We start from the raw sequence: 19,804 nt of genomic DNA on the forward strand, positions 1-19,804 counted from the left end.
AGTCCCGGCACGGATCAAGTCCGGAAATTGGTCTGGTAGCTGGAGAGGTGCCAGTCCACTTCCTGGGCACTGCAGAGGTGCCCTTGAGCAAGGTACCGAAACCCAAAACTGCTGTGGAGAGCTCGCTGGGGGCAGCCCCCTCACTCTGTCCATAGGATCTTGTTTGTGCATGTGTGTGTATTTCAGCCTATGTTTTATGTAAAATGTTCATTAGACAGAGTGTAAAACTGAATTTCCCCTAAAGAATAAATTATTATTATTATTGTTAGTGTAACTCTTCTTTAGGTCTGTGTAGCTGTCATGATGTGTAAGACACTTCATAGCAACAGAGCTATATTTGGATTGGGGCAAAGTGTATGTTGTGAGCTGAAAAGGAAACAATGTTTGCTAAGACTGAAATGTCTGCCATTTACAGGTGAAGGTAATATCTTCTTTCTAGCCTTTTAGAAGTGTTTCCAAATGGAGAGCGATTTGTAGTCTTTAGGATATTCTAACAGAATATAAGCAACACTGTTAACATGAAAACTCAGTCAGCCATTTGTGTTCTGTTGTATGACCACGGCCGAAGAAATACTAAATTAGAGCAGTCGGTCTCACAATTTTGATCATTGAACATTTACCACAGAAACAACCCCACCTAGCATTCTGTTTTAAATACTGGATTGTTAGGTAAAAGAAAAAGTTTAGTTGTGACATTTCTAGAAAAAAAATGGTTCAGTGGAAACTCAAATTAGATCCAACCTGAGATCTCAAAAATGGCAGATGAAAGTAAGTAAGAATTATATAGTGTCAAAAATAGTTTTAAATTATTGCATGGAAATGTGTTGTAGTTTTAGGGTTTCACTTTGAGTTGCTGCTCATGTTGAGTGACCTTAATTAATTTCTTTACTGACTCAATAAATGTAACACTTGTGACTGTTAAAACGTTTTTCTTTGCATTCGCACTTGTTGCAGTGGTCCCTTATAGTCGTCAGTCTAATGTGTTTTGTTTAGTAGGAGTAAAAGAAAGTCGGCAAAGAGCAGAGAAAACTGTGACTATCTTCCGCCTGCTCTCTCTGCAGGACAAACTACTCCTGCATGGTTTTTTCAACAATTAGACACCCAGTCTGAACAATGAAAACAATGAAAGGGAACTACAAATGCTTCAGGCTTGGTGGGCTAGTCACCTCAGTCACTGATGAGTTCAATTATTCATCTTAAAACTGTTAGCAGATAACTACATCTAAATCTTTAAGATTATGAATTTTACCAACAATATAAAATAAGTCATGAAAAAAAACCTCACAATTCACTTACCTGTTGTTTGATCCATCCAGCTTCCCGTACAACCTTGCTCTTGACATACACGTCACTTTACAGACTGGAAATATTTCAATCTTCTGTTTTTCTGCAATTGGGAAAGAAAAAAAACCCTCACAGGTCCATGTGGTTTTTAGTTGATAATTCTTCATATTAAAACGGTTTTATTAATTTATTCTCTATTAAAATAAAATCAGGAGAAAATCAGAACACAGCGAAAGCAGCAAAAATAAACAATAGATTATGGAATGTACTTAACTAAAGAAAATAAAGCTCCAGCTGGTCCAACATGGCGGCTTTATTTCAACCACAGTCAAATAAAGCACCGCTTTTATATATATTCATATATATATAAAGATATTTATATATATATTTATATAGTTTTCATATACACCTTCAGGCAATGACTAGAGAGGATTCTTTACAGAATCAAGTTTCTCGAGGTTCTCTTAATTTACAGGTAAACTTAGTTTCTGGATAATTAAACCACAGAAAAAGTCAAGGCAACTTTCTTTTGCCTTGTTCATAAAGTACAAAACTGGCACAGAGGACAACGATTTTTATACACAGTAAAAATGCAATAAAATTAAATTACATACAGAGGAGACAAAAGTTCTGTAAACCTTTCCCCGTTACAGCAAATAAAATCAATTTTCAAAACAAATTCAAATCAGTATAAAACACACGAAAACAAAACAAAAACTATTTTTTGCCCTTTGAAAAAAATGTGCTATAGCTTTGTACGACTTTTTTCTGATTTTCATCTTTATCAGTCAAATGAGGGGGGTCGGCTGTGCACGGAGTCAGAGTTTATAGAGCCAAAACGACACAGCGGGAGCCACTGAAGCTGGGAAAACCGACCGACTTAACATCAGCAGAAGGCAACGAACAGCAGCACGAAAAACAGCAGAAGAAGAAGAAACTGGAAAACAGGAAATTATTTTTTCCTTGGTGCAGAATTCAGATTTCTGAAAAGGAGAAAACAAACAAGAAGGAAAATAAAAGTTTTAAAAGGATCTCATGGCGGCTTTGAGTTGATGATGTCATGAAGATGGCGGGCCTTTTACAGACATGTTGGTAACTATGGTGATGGTGGCTTCCACTGTCCTGTACAGCATGTCCAGCATGTCAGGTGGGGGGCTGGTGCTGGGAAACACCTGTGAGGAGGGGGCGTGGTTACTGCAGCTCTCTGGCTCCTCCCCCCCCAGACCAAGGGCTGATGGGAAAACAGCGTCCTCTGAAAGGGGTGGGGCAGAGCTGCCATTCTTAGATCCTGCCTCTTTGTCTTCCTTCACCTCGTCTGATGCAGCAGACATTACCTCCCCCCTCCTCCCTTCCTGCTGCTCCACCTCCTCCTCCTCACCTGATGCAGCATGTCGCTGCAGGTCAGGCTCCTCCCCCTGTGCAAACCCCTCCCCTGCCTCCTGCAGCAGGGAGGAGGAGGAGGAGGAAGAGGAAGAAGAGGCCTCCATCTTTTCCTCTTTAGGGGAGGACTCCAGGTTCCCAGAGGAGGTGGGGGCTGGGTCAGGAGTGGGTGGGTCCTGCTCAGTGCCTGGGTCGATCAGAGAGGACGAGTCTCGTGTCTCTGTGTCAGAGGTGCTGGCGGGCGTCAGTGCCTCCTGGTGGTCAGGCTTGGGGTCACTACAGGGTGGGAGAGCCGAGGAGGTGGAGGCCATGCAAAGTGGCGCAGCTGCATCACCAGCTCTGTCGTCATCACTGCTCACCCTCCGTCGCTTCACAGGGGTCGCTCCTTCATCTTCAGCTGACACACACAGAAACACACACACAGGTTAATAACCCTCATCTAACATCAACGGTCAGAGCCTAAAAAATGTAAATATGGGTGTAAAGAGTTTAAAGATTGAAAAACCTCCTTAACATTAAAATGAGGTATGAAATGATATTTAAAGATAATACGATTGAGAAGTTTGGATTTCTTTGAGCTGGTCTAAAGGCCTATAAAGAGAAACAAACTAGAATGCAATATCACACAGATTCAGATTAAATTTAGAGTTAGAATCAGCTTTCTTGGCCAGTAAGTAAGTAAACATGATAATAAATGCCCCACAGAGATTTTGGCCAGCCAGTATTAATGCTAACAGATGCTCCGCTGTTACTTAAAGGTGCACTATGGAGTAGAGAAATGTGAAAGTTGGAGAAATGTACAGTTTCTGTGGTATATGTTCATAAACTGTCCTCAGAGGAAAATTTGGTCTCTGGTGGGCCCGCAACAGTGAAAGCGTAGCTCCAAACAGTGTTCCAGGGACCCATTTTTTTCCTTTGAAAAATAAAGTTTGTGTATTAAGTTCAAAAACTATAGCATAGAATTGTTTCACTTCTCCAACTTTAAAATTGCACTAAAATCCACATAGTGCACCTTTGATTTCTGAGTTTAGCTTTTTTTAAGCCCATAATTAACAAATGAACAAATGTTATATAAATTGTGAATTCTAGTGGAGAAACAGATATTGCTAAAGGAGGTGTTTCTCCAGTTTGAAACTTTGGTTTAATCACTGACTTTCCTTCAACATCAGTTGAACCTGAAACTGGTTAACGCTGCCTTTACCTTCACAAAGAAAGACAGATTATTGGTGAAGTGGATTGCAACAAACTCTGATATCTAACTAGTTGAAAAGTTTTGTTGTTCTTAAACTGCAGGAGGACAAAGTGGAGAAAGGGACTTAATCAAACTTCATTCACCAGACATATGACACTCTCTGTGTTTGTATCTCAGTGTTGGGTAGGAACGGTACCACAAATAGCAACCTTAGTAGTTTCACTACATCTCAGGAGCAGTGGTAGTGTCGCTGTTTTCTGAGTTTTCAAAAGCTTAGCTGTTTAATTGATCAAGTAGTGTGGTGGCCTAGAATCAAGCTACATTTTGCCACAATGAATTGAAGGACAGTGGAGTGTCAGGGTTTGTAATCAAACATGTCAGTCAAAGCCTTCATCCGATACACAGACGTGTATTACCGAAGTTAAATTCCTTGTGTGTGTAAGCATACCTGGCCAATAATTCTGATTCTGGTATTTGTAGCGGACTATTTCCCTCCGTATCAAAGAGACATCACTGAGACATTCTTGATGCCCATGACCTCCCTGCCACTGGTGAACGTGCTGACAGGCAAGCAAGAGATCACCCACTGGGGAGCACATCCAGGTGATTCCTGAATAAGCCAACATCACTAACCCCTATTCAAATCATACCCAGTGCATTCCGCTTTTTGTGTTCATTGACTACACTTTAAAGGAAGCCACATCGCCTCTATCCATTTGTTATGGAGAGATGGTTTGTGCATTATCATTTATACAAAAAACATTGCTTTGACATTCACAAAAACATTCAGCATAAATGAATGTTTGTCAAACGCTCAAACTAAACATTCAAAAACAGCACGGACTTTGACCCAAACTGCTTAAATATACTTCTACAATTACTACGACTACAATCAATTACAACAACACAAATAAAATCACAATAAATAAATGATTGCAAAATAAATAAAAATAGCTTTGATATAGAGAGCTACTTTTTCCACCTGTTTCTCTAGCGTCGATTTGGATGTTTTACATTTTACAAGTAGCTTGCCCATCACTGTTGTATCTACACTTTGTGATTGTTTTTTTGTTTTACCTTTGCTTTTGTGATCCTTGGCCTCGAGCTCTAGAGCACTGCGCTGCTGTACACATACACGACAACGACCAAGCAGCTCCTGCAGGGCGGGGCAGAGGGCGGAGTCAACGGCCTGAGGAGGCTGAACAGAGAGGAGGAGCACCAAAGCCCTCAGGTCCTGAGAAAGAGAGAGACAGAGAGATACTTTAAGTCTGATTCTGATGAGAAGACATGCTGTGTAGACTGTGTGTGGGTATGTGATGTATGTGTATGTGTGTGTTCATACAGCGTTGAGCAGTCCGCTGGTCTTGCTCAGCTCCACTCTATGAGCGGCCAGTTCAGGCTGCAGACTGCTCTGTTCACTCAGCAGGTTTGTCACCAGAACACCAATCAGGTTAGAGCAGCTGGGCCCAGACAGCAACTGCACCTACACACACACAAACAAATGTAAAAAAAACAAATCATTACAATCTAAATAAACCTTGCACAGATATAAACGCTTTTCTACGGCATCAGGTATCAATGTTCAGAATGGAACATTTTCAACATGCGCTTTTAGTTCATGACAAAGAAATGCAGAAGGCTTTTTTTCACTAGAGTTGTCACAATACCAAAAATTAAAAAAATTGAATTTCCATTGATTCAATTTAAAATCAAACATATATTAATACCTATTACACAGGGGGGGGAGAGTACAAGAATATTGAACTCAAGCAGTAAAGTTACTCAGATTAAATATTACTTAAGTAAGAGACAAACTACTGGTCTGTTAATTTACTAAAGTTAAAAGAAAAAAGTTATTTGTTTATAAAGTACAGAGGATGGGGTGAGACCCTCAAACTCATCCTCCCCTACAACAGGGAAAACTTCACGCTGTGAGGGATGTGTGAAAGGGGACCTCTGGAAGATTTAAGGGGCAGGCTGTTTTTGAAATGTTGAGGAGTAACTAGCCTAGCTACCTCAAGCTCTAAGGCAAACCTCACAGGCAAATCTGCATCTCCATAGATGTCAGCACACCAGAGCTCAAACCAAAACCTTCTTTTTCAAGTGTGAACTAAATCTGAAGAAAAAACATTTTCTTTGCAGGTTTGTTGTTTCTACCTTGTGCAGGAAACAGGTGAGAAAGGAGTAGGCTAAGTTGTTGTTGAGAAACGTCCTCTCATCCATCAGGATGCACTTGATGTACTCGCTGAAGGCCGGGTCCTCACACAGAAGCTTCACACACGTTTTAGCCAGAACTGACTGAAGAACAGCAACAACAAAAAGGATTACTTATATACAGAGCGTTTCAGTTCACTTGAGTTAACTTTAGAGTGTTTTATTTGTGCGTCTGCTGATCTGTTGTTACTGACATGTGAATGTTTATGTCTGAATGCTGTTTGTTTCCTATGTTTTTTTTAATTTCTGCTTATATATGGAAAGATAAGAGTGTGCTGTACCTGTGACTGACAGAGCTCAGTCCACAGTTTGGGGAAGAGTGCGAGGTGAAGAGGGAGTCCTTCATACGCTATCAACACACCTGAAGAAGAGAGAGAGAGTAAATGTGCAACAATCCTTTTAATATATGGCGACAGGTTTTGACACACACAGAGACGACACTTACTCAGTTTGACAAGTGTGTCTGTGAATTTCTCGCAGTTGATGGCGACGCGACACAGCAGGTGGATGAACTGGTGGTAAGAAAGAAAGTAATCCAGCAGCATCCGGTCGTACACTTCATCTTTACCCTGAGAAAGACCGAGGGGGGGGGGGGAGAGAGAGAGAGAGAGAGAGAGAACACATTTTACTACTAATGTCAGACTCAAAGTGTAGAATTCAATAAAAACCACTTGTTTGATTAATATCTGTTTTAATGGAGGGAACGATCGTCTGATAGATGATACATGCCTGGTCATGTGATAGTTATGACAGGTGTGTGTGTCTGGTAATGTGATAGTTATAACAGGTGTGTGTCAGGTCATGTGATAGTTATGACAGGTGTGTGTGTGTCAGGTCATGTGATAGTTATGACAGGTGTGTGTGTGTCAGGTCATGTGATAGTTATAACAGGTGTGTGTGTCAGGTCATGTGATAGTTATAACAGGTGTGTGTGTGTCAGGTCATGTGATAGTTATAACAGGTGTGTGTGTGTCAGGTCATGTAATAGTTATAACAGGTGTGTGTGTCAGGTCATGTGATAGTTATAACAGGTGTGTGTGTGTCAGGTCATGTAATAGTTATAACAGGTGTGTGTGTCAGGTCATGTGATAGGTATAACAGGTGTGTGTGTGTCAGGTCATGTGATAGTTATAACAGGTGTGTGTGTGTCAGGTCATGTGATAGGTATAACAGGTGTGTGTGTGTCAGGTCATGTGATAGTTATAACAGGTGTGTGTCAGGTGTGGTGATACTACCTTGCAGCTCTCCACCATGGAGGGCAGAAGACACATGTTGAGCTCCGGTCTCGGGGGTCTGATGTTGTTCTTTGCTCCCATCAGTTTGATGTTTTCTCTGCAAGGCAGGTAAGGACCGAACGACACTGAGGACACAAAGTCACACTCAGTCAAACTCACAGAATACAAGGTTTTCATTCAGAAAATGCATTTTTAGAAACTATAAATCTGTGAGCTTTGAATCTTTCCTCAGCTAATTTCAGACTGACCACCTCAAAGCGTTTCAAGGTCACAAACTCCCCGTGTAGCTGATACTGAGGTTGTTTTGAAAGAGAGATCAGTCAGTGTATGAATTCATTAACATCCCTATACCTGATGTTTATTCACATAGTTTACATTTCATAAACACATCATTTAAGCAAACTTTATCAATAGGTGTTACATTTGAATTGAACATTTTCATTTATATTGTAATTCAAACACTGCTGTTCTGCTTATGTTGCATTTCAGTGATGTAGCGCTCACTGCACAGATGCCTAAATATACAAAATGTTGTTATTGCTAGTTGTGTTGAGAACGACAAAGACATGAGAAGGAACACAAAGAGAAGATGATGTTCATGTCAGTGACAAATAAAGGGGATTAAGTAAAGAGAGGGGAGGCAGCTGTGTGTAATCATTAGGCATACAGTATAACACAGGGACTCACTGGGGATGTTGCTGTGGTGGTAGGTGCAGTGGTTGTGCTGCAGGAAGGGGACCAGAGTGTGCAGGAAGTCATGTGGACTCAGCAGAACCAGTTCCTTTAGTACGTCTGCAGGAACCAGAACAAAGAAGATAAAACATCAGCGCAGACGTCGAAGAAGTATTCAGACCCTAAAATGAAAGCTTTACATTTTTTTTGACTTTTCACGAAGTTTGTCAGTTAAATCACGATAAAGAAGGTCAAGTTTTCAAAATAGAAACACGTCTGTGTCTGTTACACCATTATGTATTCACTTATTAGACTGTCAAAAATGCATACATATGAAAGCGGGATTTAAATGAGTCGACTGAGGTGTGGGACATTTGAACTTTTAACAAAGGATTGCAACAAATGATCATTTTAACTTTGACTTATTGTTTTTATTTCAACATATTTAATTTTAAGGGTCTGGTTTTCTAAAAATAATACAAATAGTGAGAAGTGTTGTCACAATGACCCAGAGCCCAAAGCCACACATTTAAAATGCTGTTTGGTAAAGGACTGGAGTGAATTAATTTAGAATCATTTTAAAAAGTGTGTGTATTACCCAGGCAGGCGTTGCGGAGCTCTGGAGGGCTGTAGGAGTTGAGGAGTGTGAGCAGCTTATGGGCAAAGTCGATCCTCTCCTGCCACTGGATCAGAGCCTGCTTCACATCTGGACCACAAATAGAGACACACATGTGTTCAGAACAAAGCTCTAACAATGCCCTGCTAGGTTACTGGTTATTAGATTCTGTGTCAGGGCTCTGACCTTTGCGCTGCAGGTACGGTCTGGTAGCTTTCAGGACAGAAAGGAAAATAGAGAGCAGCTCCACCAGGTCACCGGTGACGTGACACGCTGTGGCCTCGTGGTACATCATGTGCAGAGTGTTGAAGGACTTCAGAGGACACACGGACAAAAAAGGTTGCATTGAAGACATGGACACTGGCTGAAGGGACCATTTTCATTTTCCATAAAAAGAGGGCTATAAATTACACAAGAAACAAGTTTGAAATTCTCTTTCAAATCTTCCTTAATGTCTCACTTTCTGTGTTTTTGTGCTTTTTTGTTTAAAGAAGCCGGTATGAAAACATTACACAACATTATATGAAGCTCTTAAATGTGAGATTCTGATTTTGAACCTACTTCAGTCATGAGGATGAGTCCTCTGTTGAAGACCACCAGAAGTCGGTCCTCGTCGTTCTCAAGCAGAACCCTGAAGGCACTGGGAGAAACAACAACACCAGGTGTTAGGATCCAGGGGATACAAGATCCTGATTGGAAATAAAGTACTCATATCCAATCCCTACAAGACACACTTTGTAAAAATGAGAACTAATATTTCCTAATTCACATAGAAACCAGGAGAATCATGAGAGCATACTCAGCAGTTTAAAAGTGGATGTGTGTGTGTGTGTGTGTGTGTGTGTGTGTGTGTTCTGACCTGATAAGCGTAGTCCAACAGGAGCGTCCGTCCAGGCAGCGCAGGTAGCAGCTGATGGTGGTTTTCTTGAACTGTTTGACGTCCTCCAGCTCTTCTTCTCTCATGTCAGCTCGCTGCGCCACAAACAACTGCATCAAGTTGAACAGTTCCTCCACCGCCTGCAGACACACAAACACACATCCGTTTTATTAAAGAGATCTGTCGAATATTAGAAGCTTGTCCAGATTTGTTTTCTAAGATGAAGATAGACATCTGTAGCGTGTTCAGTTTGAGGTTTGCCTTCTAACAGTGGGAGGCAAAGCTGAGTATTTGATTCATTAGAATTAGAGCCAGTGCTTAACTTGATGTGACGTTGTTTGACATGTATTGTGATGTATTTTGTTCTTTTTCATATTGCTCTTGTCTGTTTTGATTTCTTGTGTCTTGTAAGTCTGTGTGGGCTGGGTTCTCTTTTGGGGCATGACATGTTGAAAATCATGACCTACTAATAAACTATTACATTACAAACACATCTCGGCTGACTGATCTGGGATCAGCCTGTATGCTCACCCCGGGGTACTGGCTAGCATGCGGCGTCAGGTTCTTGAAGGCCCACTGGATGTTCTGGTGCGAGGCGAGCTGTCGGGTGAAGGCAGGCGACTGCTCGCAGCACATGCGCAGGATGCCGTAGTATGCGGGCAGCATGCCACGGTTGAACAGCACCACCTCCTGGTCGTCGTGGTCAGCCAGGATGTAGTTGAAGGCGATGTTCTTGGTCACCACGGGGTTCTGCACCACCAGGCGGACGTTCTCTGGACAGTCCACACACATGTTGTACCAGAAGGACAGCAAAGCCTGCTTGTTGTGGTTGGTGGCGATGGCGGGCTCTGACAGTTTAGGCTGAAGAGAGATCGAGAGGAGAACACTGTCAACATGAGTGAAAATATTGAGAGCTGCAAATTAACAAAAACAATGCTTCTTAAATTATTCTGAGATTGGGATCGTTCATTGATTACAGCGTTTGGTAGGAAAAAAACATCCTTGAAGGAAGAATGATAACTGTTTAAACCTTTCAGCCAACATGTCGGTGTTTTAATCCCTCAAGGGAATCAGCTGCTGAGGCTCATGTCGTACAAAAAAACACTTTTCTTCTGCATCAAACATCCAGCGTTCGCTTCAAAATTACCTGACGGAATTTCTTTGAACCTAAAGAACTTGTACCTCAGAACAGGTATATTATATAATAACAATAATACGATATTTAAACGTTATTAAATATTCTCTAAATGTTAATTCAGTTTGCGCTCCTGGTACCTGGAAGAGGTTCCAGAGGTCCATAAAGTACCCGGAGAACATGAGTTTCTCGGTCTTGGAGATGAGGCAGTACGTCATGAAGCTGAAGTACTGAACCAGCTTGGTGGTGCCGTGAACGCTGGCGTCCACGTAGAGCTTGGCGCGTCCCAGCAGCCCCAGCAGCAGGTTGTAGACCTGGTGGAGGACCACGGTGGTGTCGGGGGACAGTGGCAGCTCTCGGGTCGGCAGGTGGAGGGAGCGTGTGGAGCGAAACATCTGACGGAAAGAGTTGCTGGGGATGAGGGAGACGAGGAGGTACGCCGCGGCTTCAAACAGAAAGAGACAGAGGATGTTAGCAACAGGGCGCTAACTGAAGACTGTTGTGTGCGTGTCACGACTCTTTCTGCTTTTCTAATCAACTTAGTGTAAACATTTTTTTCATTGTTTTGCTGGTCAGATCATTTTAATCTTCAGTTATTGCCCAGTTTATCTTTTGAGTCATGGTAAATATTATTCTTTATTGTTTAAAGATCCCATTTCTCTTTATTTTATTTATATTCACAAGCTAGGTAACAATGGGAACACGTGATTTTCCTTATCACCTCTTAATGCACCATATAAAATACATACAGTCTTATCTGCACACTTGCCTTCACATAGTGTTGTTAATATTATGAACCAGCTCATATTTGTATTAAGTGATTAACTCTTGAGTAGGTCAGTGTCACTGCTGCATGTCAATTAGACAAAACTTCGAAGCTCTTACATGTGCGAACACGGGGGTAGTTGTGGGCCAGCAGGAAGCGCTCCACCCAGTTCTCCATGTTCTGCAGGACCCAGCTGTGAGCCAGTTTGTTCCTGGGAGTCTGAACAGCCAGCCAGTCCAGACACTGAGACGGGTTGTACTCGATTACCTGACAGGAAGGAACACAAACGTAAATAAAGACACACAAGACAGGAAAAACTTCCAAGGCTCGCATGACTCAGAGCTGATTGTTTATGACAGTGTGAACAGCACAAGTCACATGGGATCTGATCTTTTCAAATCAGACTCAAGCCACTTTCATATGCATCATGAGTCCAATACAGACCCCATTTAAGAAGTCATGTGAACAGTCGCTCAAAAACTCTGATCTGAGATGTCACTGAGCATTGTATGAGCATGAGCATTGTAAAAGTTTGCAACTTGCAAGGACACATTTTAGGCTTTTTATGTTTAGGATGTTGCATGAAATTTTAGATTATTTTCTTTTTGGATTATTATTTGGACCAGACCTGTGTCATAAAAGCAGCATGATTTAACTTGAAGGCTGAAAGAAATTCTTCAAGAAAATAATAAATCCAAATTTTCTTAATTTAATGTGAGTCATTAGATTAAAACACATCTAAAATACGGTAATTAAGATATTCTTAGTCATCCTTCAGAACCTTATTCTGAAAAGATTATCCAGAAATGACTGGTTCAAAAGAAAATTGCATACCTCTAGGACAACCTTAACTGTTTTACCTAGCTCTTACAAAAGGACAGCACACGGAATTTCTGTGGCAGTATTTTACCTCCCAGATCCTCTGGAGGATGTAGGAGGCGAAGGAGGGCATCCCTGGTGGTCCACCTGCAAACTCCATCAGCATTGTCAGCAGTTTGAAGAAAGGATTAGCAGCCTGATGGAGAGAGAAGGACAAATAAAACCTGTTGATTAGAGTTTATTCTTTTCAAACTCGAGTTTTATCTTTATGTTGATCTCTAAAAAACTGTCATCACAATAAGAAGAATAAGTTTTAAACTTTTAAACTCAATAAAAAATAAAGTAACACAATCAAAGAAGAGACATGCTAAATAAGAAAACATTAAATATGAATTCATCAGCTGCTTCTGTCGTTTGTTTTTGCTGCTTACCTCAGGAGTTAGTTTTGCGATGGAAGTGAAGAGCATTGACACAATCTGTAACATAGAGAAAATGTGAAAATTGATTTTCACTGCTTGCTGCAAAAATAATGTAATTTATGCGTTTGTGTTAAACCTACATGCTCAGCCAGGCGGTTGTTATAGCGACAGAGGCTGAAGATGAGGTTGCATGTCTGCCTGATGTTGATGCCGTCTCTGATGTGCTGGAAGAGGAAGGGGAATCCTTTCCCTCCAGTTAGCGCCGCCATGTCGCTCTGAGACAGAGTTAGATGTCTGGAGAGGAACATAAAGATGAACCCTGATCCTTCAAACTTATCAAATACAATGAAATAAATACTCATTGAACCGGTGTACTGCAATCATACCTCTCAGAGCGAGATTGCTCCACCAGCAGAGCAATAAGGGCGATCATCTTCTCAAGAGCTGCAGGACGATACTTCTCCTCCGCCAAAGACAAGATGTCCTCCTCCTCATCCTCCTCCTCTCCTTCCTCCTCTGACAGAACCTCCACCTGGGGCTGAGGGAGGACAGTCATCATTTTAACTATCATGTTACCTTCATGTTATCTATAAGTGAGTGTCACTTACTATAAGAGGGCTACAGGCTCAATTATCAGATTTAAAAAACAAGAAAACATTCCACAACATCTCACAATCGTTAGTTTTGTTTGTTTCGTTTTAGTCATAAAAATGGGTAAACTTACATTCTCAGGACCTTTGGTCCCCATGTAGAAATGCACCATGATGGAAATAGCTTGTAGTGATAATAAGAACTGACTCTGCAGACAAAAAACAGAATAAACAATCACTGATTTAATAAAAATCCAGAAAGAGAAATGTAATCCATCATTAAACGCAAACAAAAGAATAAAGCTGTTTTTTGTCTGAAATGTTTTGTGCCACTTCAAAAAGGCTTTTTGAGATTTAAAATGGTTCAGAAGAGCAGTGAGAAAAAGTGGATGAGAGGAAAATATTATTCAGATCACAAAAACCAGATTAGATAAATGATTTCAGACCGACCTCCTCCTCTCCCATCTTGGCGAACTCATAGAGGAAGGCGAAGTACTCAGTCAGGTGTTTGCTGTGAGGTTTGACTCCATGCTCCATGATGGACAGGAGGGTCTTTACAAAGCGAGTGACGCAGGATCGGCTGCCTATGTCCTCCACCGGGCTGTCCATGTCATCAGAGCTAAAACATGGGAAGGAAAATAATACTTCACTGCAAACTGCACATGACACTCTGGATTTATGCTGAGGCTTTTTACTCTGAATCTGATCCAGTCCAACACATTTTAACCACTTATTCAACCTCAAATGCATTTGTTAATCTGCCTGAAGTGTGTGTGTGTGTGTGTTTGATGTGGAGCCATAAATCTTTCTCAGAGTTCACAGCGACAGAGACACTGAGCGACACACAGCTCCTGTTTGGATCTCTGTTGCCATCAAATATCACAGACACAACACTGAGTGTTTGCGCTGTACATCACTAATGGCACGGTTAAAGGAGTAAGCCATTTATTATAGAGTTAAATGGGTCATAGTACGTACTCAATGTCAGAGAAGTATAAAAGAATTCTAACAAGAGATTAATTAAAATGTCATCTTAATGTTTGGATTTCATTAGAAACAGAAGACCAATAAAAACACAAACATGCAGCACAACAAACATCTGACATCTGAAATCTAATTACTAAATTGTTTTTTGTTTTTCAAGGTCTATGAGCAATAACAAAGTTAACATTAAACATGGTTTAACATACCCGTCCTCCATGCCGGGCTGCAGGTAGAGGTGAGCATGAACTGGACGAAGCCTCTGAATGACATGAATACACAACCTCTGGAACATCTGCAAAACAGAGGCAGGACTGAGTGTGTGTTGGTTTTTACACAACATGAAACAATTTAAAGAAGGAACTTTAAATACCTTAATTCAGGTTCTAAAACAAACTTTTTGTTCTGCATTGTCTTAAATGATTAACTTCAAGACTTTGGTACAATGTCATTTTAAACCCGTGAACTGAATTTATAGAGGCAATAACATTTTGAGCATACTGTACTTATCTCGTGTATTTCTATGTTTCATACTTGATTCACTACATTTCCAAGGAATGTATTTTACTTTTTGTTGTCAATGGATTAAATGGCAGCTTTGGTGGGTTCAGGGCTCAGTTTTAAAAATAAGTGAAGTCTTTTAAAAATACATTTAAGGTTAAAACAGGGATGAAAGTAAGAAAAGAGGGAAGCAAAGAGTTGAAACAGAAAAAAATGGGAACATAAATTAAAATGCAATGATTTAAAATCACAGAATGATAAATCACTCACTTGTCGAACTATCTGATTTGGGCACTTTATGAGGATCTGCATTGGCCACCAGTTGTCATCAGCCATCCGATCCAAAAACCACTGAAACCGAGCAAACATGTAAAACTGAGATTATTTCACTGCAGTCCATTCTAACGAACACAACAAACACTTAAAACCCTTGTGTAAAACAAGTGTAAGAGCTTTGATCCAACCTCGCAGGCCGCCTGGCTGTTATTGAATTGTTTGGTGAGAAGTTCGATCCATTGCAGCATGGTGGGCTGGAGGAGACAGACACATATCAGTCAGTTTTTACACTAATTCAAACTTAAAGAAGTTACAAATATGAAATGTTCTGCAATAAGGTCAGTGAGTTTACCTTCTCCTTTGAATGAATGAAAGTCTCGAGTACGAAAGATGTGCTGAGCTGCAAACAAAATAAACAAAGTAAACAGTTAAAATGTACCAGTACATTTTATTCAGTCCCTGACAACCTCCCTTTATCTATAATTCTTAAAACTCAAAACACTTGTTTTATTACCATAGCCATGTTTATTTCTCAGATTCAAATGTGAAAGTTAAGTGTAAAGTTAACCTGACATTGAGGTTTAAAAGTGGTTCACATGTCTCACCTTGGCTGTCATGAGGGAGACAGCTTTAGGGTCTGGTAGTGTGCTGGGGATGCTGCTGCAGAGCTGCCACATGAAACTTCAAAACAGGAATAAAAAAATATGTAAAAAACAGTGGACGAATGAACATCGATTAAAAAAACAAATGATGAGTCAATCTCTAGAAATGTCCAAAGCACTGTTTTTCCCAGTTAGGGGACCCATACCCCATGGGGTTTGCCAGGGTGCACACGGAAACTTGGGGGAGATGGATAAAATGGAACTAAATAAAAATCAACTCATAACATTATTTGTGACAATAACATTTTATATAAATCTTTTTAGATGTTTCTAACCACTTCATAACAACATCTGTGTTCTTTCTTTGTGCCAATCTTTCATCCCACTCTAGCCTCTAAGGGGTGTCCTGCCAGAGGACAAAGCTATAAGGGGGTCCATGGCATGACGTTTAGGAACCCCTGGTATAATTGACAGATTTGATACTTACCCAAAATAAGTGTGTTCAAATATATTCTTATCCTGGAGGAACTGCATGTTGTCATGCCAAATCCACTGAAAGAGTCAGACGTAAAAGTTTAAGAGTTAAAAGTAAATGAAATATGTTTTTACTTATTTTATTTAAACAAGTAGACCCCCTGTACCTCCAGTAGATCAGGAGAGACGTCAAAATTAAAATCCTTCCCGTTCTCCTCCTCCAGCTCCACCCTCTTATAGAAGAGCATGTAGGCACTGTGTGTCTGCAAGTACAGTCATATACTTTATTAACCTTCTGAAAAACAAAGGTAGTGATGAAATATAGAATTAAATTAAACTGATCATCCTCACCTTCTCAAAAGAGAAATCCATAAACTTGTCTGTAACAGAGTCGTAGGTTTTGGTCTGCAAGAGAAACTAATGTCAGTAAAGTCAAAGTGAAAATGAATTCTTCTTTGTTTTTTGTTAAGACTGCAGCTCATACCGTCATTTCTCCACCAAAGCATTCAGAGGCAAGCTGTGCCGAGTCAAAGGGCTTCACCTCCGCGTCATTGAACAGGTACCTGCAAGAAATGTTCTTCTTTTTAATGTATGTTTAAAGAAAGGACACCGACAGGGATAAATGTCTTCTGTAAAAGAGCAACCAAAACTTTCACAGGCATGAACGAGCGCTTTTAGTAAGCAACTCAGATGGGCAAAATCCCCACTGATTGGTTGGATAAGAATGACTTTTTAAAACATATTATTTTCTGTCCTCACCACTTATTGTTCTTGTAGGCGTGAGGGTTGACGATGTCTCTGATGAAGCTGTAGTAATGGCCGCCGTCTGCTGTGCCCGTGTGAACTGTGACACCGATCAGATCGTACTCGTAGCTCTCCGTGTCTTTAGCCTCGCCATCTTCCCGAAAACCTGCAGGAAAGAAACGCATTCAAATTAACTGCTGGTTTTCCTTCCAGCTAAAAAAAAAAAAAACCCTGAGTACTATTTGCCCTCCTTAATAATTCTTCATTAGTCTGTGTGTGGTGATGTGTGGACGAACCCTCTTTGCGCTCCCCTTTGCCCATGAGGAAGTCCTCAGTGTACGGCGTCATGTCAAGGCGCAGGGGGAAGGAGAAGTGGGTATTGACCTTCTCCTTCATCATGGTCACCATGTTGAAGGTGTATCTCATGGTATTAAAGCTCAGGATCCGGGGCAGCTTTTTGAAACACGCTCTGTGGGAAAAGAGAGAGAGAGTTAGACAGAGGGAGATTAAAGGATACTTCACACAGGATTCAAAATAACCACTGAAGAAGTTGTCTTTTTTTTGTTACTTGATACTTCATAGATAGAAATGACTCTTCAAATATTCAGACCTTTTCTCTGCACGGACTTTCTTGCCACACTGGGAGCAGGTGTACATGTTGTCGCCTTCCAGAGTGTCCTTTATCGTCACCTCATCCAGAGATTCCTGAATCAAGACAGAAAGAGATGGAAATATGTTTTTGTGGTTGATAAGAATTGAAGGGCTTTACTAAATAAATAAAAACCTCCACGGTAGGTATATATTATTATTATTATTATATACATGATGTGTTAGGATAAATACTACTGCTATATGTATGTGTTTTTTTTAATAAAGTGTATTTCTAAGTATAATTTATGTCTGAGAAAACCAGCTGTAATTTCAGCTTTATGACTAAAGAATTTTCCAGCTGCTCCTGGAGAAAAAACTCTATGAAGCTCAACCTAATCTATAGCCGTTTTCACATATGCACTCCGGATAATATCTTGATAATTACAGGAGGACTTCTCCGGAGATTCTCCCGACCTAGTCATTCACATATGCTCCTCACAGCGGGGGACTTTCCCTGTCAGAGGGGAGGGGGGATCGGGGGATTTCCTGAAGTAAGATGTGACGTAAATAAACAACGCGGAAGTAGCGGCCGAAGCAACAGAGTCCGCTGCACAACGTTATAATGAGAATATTTGTCTTTATATCAATGCTATGTGTAATCCAATGGAATGACAACCTCCACAAAAGAGAGGAGAACAACATACTGACCAACAGAAAACAGAATGCAGACGTTTAATTAGAGCACGGAGATCTTAGTGGTCGCGTGCAGACACTTTAAACAGTCACTATACATAAACGTCAGTCTCTTTCTATTGGCTTGAGTTGAAATCTCCGGAGTATATGCTGCCACGTTCAGACATCAGCTCACTCAGACTTTCTGTGGAAAAAATACTCGGGGTCTGGCCGGAGAAACTCTGGGTAAAGTCTGCACGAAAAATGCGGCTGTTTGCGTTCACATATAACCTAAAGAACCTCCGGGTAGACTAATCTCCAGAGTTTTTCAGGAGATTTCTGTATGTGTGAAAAGGGTTTGTGTGTTTATCACAAACACTCAAAAACAACACATTTATAGAAGATTTGTTTGCACTGGACAGGAAGGGGTAAGAAATGCCCTCTGTATATTAAAGCTGTCAAACAAATGTAATGGAGAAAAGTTAAATCTTTATTTCTGAGATGTAGAAGTATAAGCTGCCAAAGATTTGACACCTTATATAAAGTATAAATGACCCTAAATGTGTACTCTGATAACAGTATTAGTCACATTCTACCCCTGGCTGAGTAAGTGTTTTGTTTACTCACATAGATGTTCTTCATGTCTGCCACCTGACACCTGACGGTGTAGAACTCTTCTGCAGTCTGACTGACGTGGTCACAGTCCTGCAGGAGAACAGTATCAGGTGTCACTCAAACAGTCACAGTCCTAATTAAATGTTTCAGTTAACCACTGTGTCAGCCATGTACACCAATGACAACGTTTTGAAAGCTTAATATTCTTTCTTAAAATATAAATAAATTGCTTTAAACTCACCAGAGAGACAACATTGTTGGTGATGACGCCTCCAAACAGAGTCTTCACTGTGTTTTTCTGTTCAATCAAATTCTGATTCATTCATTTGTTTTATGCACATTTACATTCAAACTACATTTTTTTTATTCATAAATCATGCCGTTAAATATGCAACGTCATCATTTCTACCTAAAAGATATTCACTGTCTGGTCTTTACATTGGTAAAATATGTTGAATTCAGACATGTAAGAAATAAAAACCAATTCAAATAACCCATAATAGATATGTAAGTTCTATGATGTCTTTCTTCTTTCTTATTGTTCTGACTTCTGTAAAGGTGTGTGCTCACCAGCTCCTGGGACATCTCTTCTATCTTGGTGATGAGGTCAGTGAAGAACTCGGTCATGTCTTTCTGCTCCCCGGTGTTCAGAGGCTGTTTGTCCATGGTGTAGGTTTTACAGAAGGGCCGGGGGTTGTACGCTTTCCTCTCGCTCTCCTGAAAACACAGAGAGAATCAACTCTGAGGCTAGTGTCTCATCATTGTGTGTGTGTGTGATTCAAGGCTTTTTATTAGGTCTGATTTTGTGCTTTTCATACCTTTTAAAAAAATATATAAATATGATTTAATTAACCATACACACTGAAATTTTTTAAGTAAAAAAAATACAAAATTAAGTTGTAGTTTTGACTTCCAGAATATTTTTGTAGCTCTCATTTCCTTCCTTCTGCACTTTGTTGAATAAAAACCAAAGAAAAAATAAAGGCCGACTTTAAACATAGTTGTAGGATTTGAATGGAAGAACTCACCATGAGATATGTGAACATCTTCTGCAGCTCCAGAAGAGTGGTTTTGTGTTTGATATCCTCAGCATACTGTAACATTCACAGACACACAAAGAATGAGAATAAACACTCTGTTTTGAATTTG

General features: G+C 40.4%; 1 protein-coding gene across 3 annotated transcripts in view; it reads right to left on the minus strand.

Moving 5' to 3' along the window:
- Window positions 1-1,426: 1,426 nt before the first annotated feature.
- Window positions 1,427-19,804, minus strand: part of usp34 (ubiquitin specific peptidase 34) — a 61,336-nt gene continuing 42,958 nt past the window's right edge. For all 3 annotated transcript variants that reach the window (XM_020639589.3, XM_020639590.3, XM_020639588.3), the window contains exons 42-78: window positions 19,684-19,749; window positions 19,226-19,372; window positions 18,897-18,953; window positions 18,668-18,745; window positions 17,388-17,482; window positions 17,074-17,246; window positions 16,793-16,943; window positions 16,518-16,596; window positions 16,385-16,438; window positions 16,201-16,296; window positions 16,047-16,111; window positions 15,563-15,638; window positions 15,310-15,357; window positions 15,146-15,211; window positions 14,952-15,032; window positions 14,390-14,475; window positions 13,650-13,818; window positions 13,334-13,408; window positions 12,996-13,147; window positions 12,750-12,903; window positions 12,622-12,666; window positions 12,282-12,386; window positions 11,491-11,638; window positions 10,746-11,050; window positions 10,002-10,331; window positions 9,453-9,610; window positions 9,155-9,233; window positions 8,780-8,906; window positions 8,576-8,683; window positions 7,993-8,097; window positions 7,306-7,430; window positions 6,516-6,639; window positions 6,352-6,431; window positions 6,014-6,154; window positions 5,199-5,339; window positions 4,934-5,090; window positions 1,427-3,061 (exon numbers count right to left, since the gene is read on the minus strand). In XM_020639589.3, the coding sequence (XP_020495245.2) occupies window positions 2,343-3,061; window positions 4,934-5,090; window positions 5,199-5,339; window positions 6,014-6,154; window positions 6,352-6,431; window positions 6,516-6,639; window positions 7,306-7,430; window positions 7,993-8,097; window positions 8,576-8,683; window positions 8,780-8,906; window positions 9,155-9,233; window positions 9,453-9,610; window positions 10,002-10,331; window positions 10,746-11,050; window positions 11,491-11,638; window positions 12,282-12,386; window positions 12,622-12,666; window positions 12,750-12,903; window positions 12,996-13,147; window positions 13,334-13,408; window positions 13,650-13,818; window positions 14,390-14,475; window positions 14,952-15,032; window positions 15,146-15,211; window positions 15,310-15,357; window positions 15,563-15,638; window positions 16,047-16,111; window positions 16,201-16,296; window positions 16,385-16,438; window positions 16,518-16,596; window positions 16,793-16,943; window positions 17,074-17,246; window positions 17,388-17,482; window positions 18,668-18,745; window positions 18,897-18,953; window positions 19,226-19,372; window positions 19,684-19,749 (4,965 nt within the window). In that variant the 3' untranslated portion in view covers window positions 1,427-2,342. The remainder of the gene's footprint in view (window positions 3,062-4,933; window positions 5,091-5,198; window positions 5,340-6,013; window positions 6,155-6,351; window positions 6,432-6,515; window positions 6,640-7,305; window positions 7,431-7,992; window positions 8,098-8,575; window positions 8,684-8,779; window positions 8,907-9,154; window positions 9,234-9,452; window positions 9,611-10,001; window positions 10,332-10,745; window positions 11,051-11,490; window positions 11,639-12,281; window positions 12,387-12,621; window positions 12,667-12,749; window positions 12,904-12,995; window positions 13,148-13,333; window positions 13,409-13,649; window positions 13,819-14,389; window positions 14,476-14,951; window positions 15,033-15,145; window positions 15,212-15,309; window positions 15,358-15,562; window positions 15,639-16,046; window positions 16,112-16,200; window positions 16,297-16,384; window positions 16,439-16,517; window positions 16,597-16,792; window positions 16,944-17,073; window positions 17,247-17,387; window positions 17,483-18,667; window positions 18,746-18,896; window positions 18,954-19,225; window positions 19,373-19,683; window positions 19,750-19,804) is intronic.

This window comes from Labrus bergylta, chromosome 1, assembly GCF_963930695.1.
Source record: "Labrus bergylta chromosome 1, fLabBer1.1, whole genome shotgun sequence".
Lineage (NCBI taxonomy): Eukaryota > Metazoa > Chordata > Actinopteri > Labriformes > Labridae > Labrus > Labrus bergylta.